The sequence below is a fragment of the Abrus precatorius genome, unplaced genomic scaffold (assembly GCF_003935025.1).
Source record: "Abrus precatorius isolate BTA unplaced genomic scaffold, Abrus_2018 Scaffold10, whole genome shotgun sequence".
NCBI classification, from domain to species: Eukaryota; Viridiplantae; Streptophyta; class Magnoliopsida; order Fabales; family Fabaceae; genus Abrus; species Abrus precatorius.
In genome coordinates, this window is record NW_020874292.1 from 9145001 (window position 1) to 9151773 (window position 6773).

The 6773-nt window shown below is 29.4% G+C and overlaps 1 protein-coding gene across 1 annotated transcript; it reads right to left on the reverse strand.

Annotated features, from left to right (window-relative positions):
• Positions 1–2312: 2312 nt before the first annotated feature.
• LOC113851017 (protein DEHYDRATION-INDUCED 19 homolog 3-like) lies at positions 2313–5237 on the reverse strand. Its single transcript, XM_027481512.1, has 5 exons — positions 5021–5237; positions 4223–4350; positions 3749–3820; positions 3418–3626; positions 2313–2421 (listed from the first exon to the last, which is right to left on the reverse strand). The coding sequence occupies exons 1-5, from the start codon at positions 5235–5237 to the stop codon at positions 2313–2315; spliced, it is 735 nt and encodes a 244-aa protein (XP_027337313.1).
• Positions 5238–6773: the final 1536 nt, after the last annotated feature.

Consider the following 6773-nt stretch of genomic DNA (forward strand, 5'->3'; position numbering starts at 1 on the left):
TAAAAAATTAGAGCATGTTTACTTTTATTTTTAAAAAGAATTTTCTTTTTTAAATAAAAAATAATTATTCTTCTTAAATAAAAATATAGAATTTGAGATTTAATTTTATCTCTCCAATCCTCTTAATTTAATATATCTTTAATTTGTATTAATTAATCTATTAATAAAATATAAGTAATTCATACTCGTTGAGTTATGATTGATCTACACCAACTAATTATAGATATACAATCCATTATACTAATTTTGGAACAACTTATTAGAAATATAAGATAGTCAATTTGAAATGTCATGAAATTTTTTGCTTGAGGGATGTCTTCATACCTCATGACCAATTTTAAGACAGTCTTCTAGTAAGGATAAAAATAGATTAGGTTAGGCACAAGTAGATTTAACTTATTTGATAAATTTGAAACCTAAATCTAACTTATTATTTATTATAGAAACTTTATTAAGTATAATCTAACTTTTTTAAAAGCTTAATTTATGTTATTAATCTTTTTAATAACTTACTTTATATTAAGATTATTAAAAGGCTATTAAAATTACTTATATATAGGTTATCAAATCATCTAATTAGGTATGTGTTTTAAAGGTCAAAAGGCTTATACCTAAATAAGGTATAAAAAAAAATTAGTTCAGCGCTTTGAATATTTATAATAAAATTATATATTTCATTTAAATAAGTAAATTATTAAATATAAAACAAACACAAATATATATCAACTTTGTCCATGTAAGACAAATCTAAGTAACAACAACTTAAAAGATAAAACAAGTGAACATACTCTCTCTCTTTCTAAAAGGATACGTAGTAAGGTCACTCTTCCATTTCAATGAAAATGATTAAGATTTTTAATTTAAGATTTTATTATTTTAAAAATTTATTTAATATATTATAATATTATAACGTATATAGATTTATTTAAATTTTTGTATAATTATAAACTTTATAAGTCTTGAATGTGTCATTCTATCAGATTTAATGATTTTTTTAATCTTAATCTTGACCTATTCAATTAATTAATCATTTTAAGAAGTTTAAATTAAGCATATTATTCAAATAAGTCAAGCCAAATTAAGTTTTAAAAAAGTAAAGTTATAAGTTTATGTCAAACAATCTAACATATATCTTATCTTTACCTCCAATACAATCTAATATATATCCATTTCTATCTCTAAGTTTGTACTTATTATAACAAACCACATGCAACTTAATCAAAGAATAACATGGTTATTTGGAATTATTTTAACATAAACGTGAACAAATTTAATTAATATACTGCTTATTATTAGAGGAGGTGATATGACTTAGAATTTTTTTTCTTTTCACTTTTTTTACAGTTTCTTGTAAAAGTAATAGATTTTATTTAAATTTTGTTTTGATATTTAATTTTAAGTGACAAATTTTATTTAAACTTTATTTGAGAATTAGTTTTTTTTAAGAGGAAGAGAAGAATAAGACTTAATGACAACTTTTGTTTAATAGTTTTTAGATGAAGATGAGCTTTTAATCCTTCAAAATTTCATGTTTTTAAGTTTTTTTTAAAAAAAATTATTAAGTCTAGTTTTCCCTTCCTATTCCTTTTTTTTTATTATTATTATTATTATTATTATTATTATTATTATTTAATCCTTTTATTTCATCCCTTCAACCTCACAAAAACCTTAGTTATTCATATCCCGGATAGTAAGGTAAAGCTATAACATTGGAGAGATAACTACCTCACATCTATAAAATTAAGACGCAAAGAGTTTAAATTCGCTTGTTTGACTATTGTATGTTTGAAATATCAATTCTTCGCAATTCACAACACAAGATACTTGATAAAATCACGTACTTCCTATTAATTAATGCATTTATTTTAAAAAATATTTAACAATTTAAAAGCAATTTCATCAAATTAAATTTTACTCAATTTGAACTAAATAGGCACTAATTAAAATATTATATTCAAATTTTGTTATAGACAAAATAAAAAATCCAAATTTTGTAAACAGAGGAAAACATGACGAATGTAAACTTTAATCGCGTTTACCACGTTAGTTAGAATCTAATATTACTTCTAAACTTTGAGTTCCATTCAAAAACAGAAAATATTTGAGAAAATGAATATTCTCCAACTCCAATGTTTTCAAAACCAAACAATACGCACTGACGGCAACCATCCATTTTGTACAATGCTTAGATTAGTTATCTAAACTCATGCACCACAATAAAACCCAGCTTTAGTTTTTAGGAGAGCAATCTGAAGATGAAAGTATCAGCTAGCAATGCATGACTGTGTCTATAAATTCTAAGACCATATTTCTCAGAATAAGGTAGATAATACCAATTCTTGAACAAAACATGCCCTCATCTTTCTCTCTTCGTTATCCTGCGCATCACCTACCATATCCGGTGCTGCATCTGTTCCAGTGCTGCAAACAAAACACCACCAACTTTGCATAAAGCTCATTTCTATTCCTATTTTGAAAACAGTATATATTGCCACTAGGTTTATTCAGCATCAAATGCAGGATCTGCACCATATGCTTATAATTTATAAAAAGTCCTCGTGATTCAATGCAACAAATATTTGATTCATAAGTTTTGGAATGCTATTCGTTACAAATATTTAAGAAACCAAAGTTCAACAAGACCAGTGCAGTAGATGAGGGTGTCACATCACAGTCACAGTTAGGGGATGCTGGCTTTCATATTCAGAAAGACAGGAAGAATTGCTAAATTACTGAGTAAACTTTGTTACGTTGTCCTATAAATAGCCATTATAATATAGTTAACATCTAGGTCTATGCAAAGTTAGAATTAGAGCAAGAGCTGCAGAAAAACAATCTCTATGTGGGAGTCAGTACATGTGCACAACCCCCCCCCCCCCCAAGTAACCTTCAAATGGAAAGAATAAAGTAAAAATCCCAAAGCAGATATAGTTTGTTTTGTTTCATATATGTAATGTCACATCATCAATAGAATGTAGACTATTGATAACCTACTTATGAATAAACTCCAAGTGATATACATTGTAGATCCACAATGCATAGATGATTTAGAAATGTAGTATAAAATACAACAATTTGGAAACTAAGATATCATGATCAGCTATACAATTCCCTGTATCATTAGAAGCACTTTATTTTTGGATGTAGAGGACAATGAATGAGTTACAATAATATTAAAGTCAGACAGACTACTTCAATTATTAGTTTTGTTGATACTGGCGAAATTACTTATATTTCTACATTTATAACATTTCCAAGAACAGGATATTAACAAAGACTACAAAGGAAAGAACGGTTAATTTTTAACTACATTATTTTAATGCTTTGAACTTCAACCAATAAGTTTCTCATGTTTGCTCCTTTTTGTCATACAAACATACAACCATTACAAAATATAGATGGAAAGAAGGATCAAACCTTTTTGCATTGGAAATGTCTGAGGTATTGTAGGAGGAACCTTCACCAGGATGGAAACTGCTGGAGTTTGGAACAGATGCATCGCAGACATTCGGTGGCAAAATTGGATCAGGCATTGGTTCATGTTTGCTTCCCCTAGCATGAAGTTTCTTGTCCAGCACTACCGAATTATCAGACGAGACGCTAGATTTGTCACTCTTCCAAGTTTGCTATAGAAAGTATAGATCATTACATTAACATATTGAATTTAGGCAAGAATCAAGTTCTCCTAAAACCAAAAGCAAGCTAGTCTACATTTAGAACACAAAATTTCAATATAAGCAGCATATACCTTCCATGAGCTTGAATGCTGTGCAACCCTGATTGCATCCTCACCTAATTCTTCATCACACATAGGACAAAGCTGATATAGGAACATTGAACTATCAATCAGATTTCAAACTTCAATTATAACTTGATTACCTGAGTGAAATGTTCAGATAGACATGCATTCTTATTCTTCCTTAGTGTTTAACAAAAATGGTTGCTGGTTCACTTTATCATTATCCTTATCCCTTTTAATCAGATCAGAACAGCGCACTATTAAGCAGATATAAAATTTCAGTTTAGTTTGAAATAAAACTACATTTAACCAAGGAACTAACATTTATAAGTTACAACAAAGTCACTGGTTAATTTACTGATTCATCAAGTAAATTTGGAAAACAAAACTTAGTCTAACAAAGGTGTAAAGCATGAGCATGATATATGGTGTTAGCAATAATTTCTGCTGTATATAAAATTTTAAAATTCAGAACTGTCATACCATATTTTGTGGGTCATAGTAATGCATCTCTTCCAATGAAAAATCAATCTCAAAATCACAGAAAGGACATTGAATAAGAGATTGAGCATTATCCTCCTCATCTGTGTAATTAATCACTGAATAACTTTCTGCATGGTTTAAAAGGGATCCATGTCAGCACAAATGCACTGCACAAAAAACTCCATTTTAAATGCCATAAAAGGTACATCTCTAAAGAAAAGAGCAATAGGAAAAATTAATGAACTGTAGTTATGCACTGCACAAATGCACAAGCTCACAAAATACTAGCAAGAAGGAAAAAGAACGGTGCTAAGATTCCCTTATGCTCTTTATGGTATGTTTGGGTGTTAGGAGGGGAAAATAGAGGTAAGACAATAGGAGTTCAAGCAATAAACTTAATTTCCCTTATATTTGGATGTTTAAAATCATCCCAAAATTCTCTATATCAGGGGAACTTTTTATTTGTAAAAGAAATGGAGGATTTGGAGGGTTGCACAATAATCCCCCTCATTTTGAAAAACACGATGACAAGGAGAAGGTTTAATTGTTCACCACCCTTAAACAAGAAATTTCCAGGCCACATGCAAAATTCAGGACGGCCCAAGGATCAAATCTATCCAAAAAAATACCAAATATCAAAACATTCATGCACAAGAAAATTGATAGATCAGAACCTTTTAATCAGGATTAATGTCTAAGGCACCAACATTTTTTTTTTTATCTTTGCTATGTCCCAATTGTTAAGCAAAAAAAAAACCACATAAACACAATTTAAAATTAAAATTTTTTCAATTTCACCTCCATCATAATCAGGATAATCGGATTGTGTTTTTTCATCAACTTCCTCCTCAACATCATATCTTTCAGCCCCCCAATTTCCATTGATTCTCTGCCCCAGTATATAAGATTGAATCCCTTGATTAATGTAGGACAACTCCAACTTGAGCCTATCCAGGTGCACCCCAAAGGAACCAACTTCAGGGTGATCGTTTGCCGAATCTCCCTCCTTCGTCATCACTATCCAATTCTCCTCTACGAGATTAAAGTATCATAAAAACTGAACTTTTTCTCTTCATCTATTGCTTTGAAGGCTTTGGAAGTACTAGTTTGTATGGTAAGAGAAGCATATATAGAAGCTTAGATAAGCCCGCTAAGTGGCCCTTTTTCTATTATATTAATTAATTCTTGAACTTCCCATAAACAGAATCTCGAATTAATTTTCTAATTAAATAAAGAAAAGAAATTTGGATCACCATTAAAGCCAGAGTATATCTTCGCTGTCTCTTGCATCTGCCATGAAATGCACACTCTCCAAAGGAAACGGTTACATGCAAATGAGGTCCACTTGTAACACAGTTATTGGCAAACAAACCTTAGAAACAATGACAAATTTTCAAATTTAACCGCTTCTGAAAAATCATTAGAGCAACATAGCAAAGCCCAGAACGCGTAGTTCCAAGTGGGAGGTACTCACTGGTAACAATGAAAGCAAAATAAAACAAAAAACGGAACTCTGACACTAAACTGAGCTAACACAAGTTAATCATAGCAAAAGGGTATATAGGCTTTTTATTCAATTCCTCAAAAGAGTCCAATGCAACTCAAATGGGTTCTCTTTTCTCCCTCACTTGTACCCACCAAGGAAATGGGAAAGTCATATAAAAAGGAAAAATAAGAAGAAAAACCAGGGATACCCAATAGAGCAAGAAAAAACGAAATGCACAAGTGAAGTGAAAATGGGAAGGAAGGGAGTACCAGAGTGAAAGCGAGAAGGTCGGAGAGAAGAGAAGTGATTGGTAGAATGAATAGTGGAAGCTCTGAAGTCCAAGTCCATGATGATATTAAGTTCTTTCTACTTTGTAGAAGAAAACGGTTTGGTTGTGAATTGTGAATTGAAGAGAGGGAAAAGGGTGTGAATGAATGCTTGTGAAGTAAAGGCAAACAACAACACAGCACAAGACTTTGTTTGCCGTCAATATGATTCATCATCGCTCATAAGGTCTGTTACTGTGCTCGTGTGTGTTTTGCTTGCTCACTTCATTTCCTTAGCTTCTCACACTCTCACCTCTTTTCTGACACACAAAGATTCACTGTGGATGACTGACAAGCAGCTTTTTTTAAATCATTTTTTAATCCCTTCTTCTCTCCCAGGATATGTTGCCAAATTAACCACTTCTTTGTTTTATTTTAGAATTGTTAATTTATTTCTCATTACATATGTAAATTGGGGTAGCTTAAAATTTTTTTACAGGTAAAGTATCTAAAAATTTATACCAATAAAAAGAAAATACATAACAAGTTAAAAAATTATTATTATATATGATTTATTTAAAATTATATTATTTATTATATAATTTTATTATTATTATTATATATATTCTATATTAAATTTTTTATTTTATTTTTTATTATTTTTGATAAATTTTCAATTTTAAATAAAATATAATTTATATTTAAGTAATTTTTATTTATTATAACATAATATAATAATTAAATAATTAAATATTAATAATAATATAATTAAGAATATAAAAATATATTAATATAATAT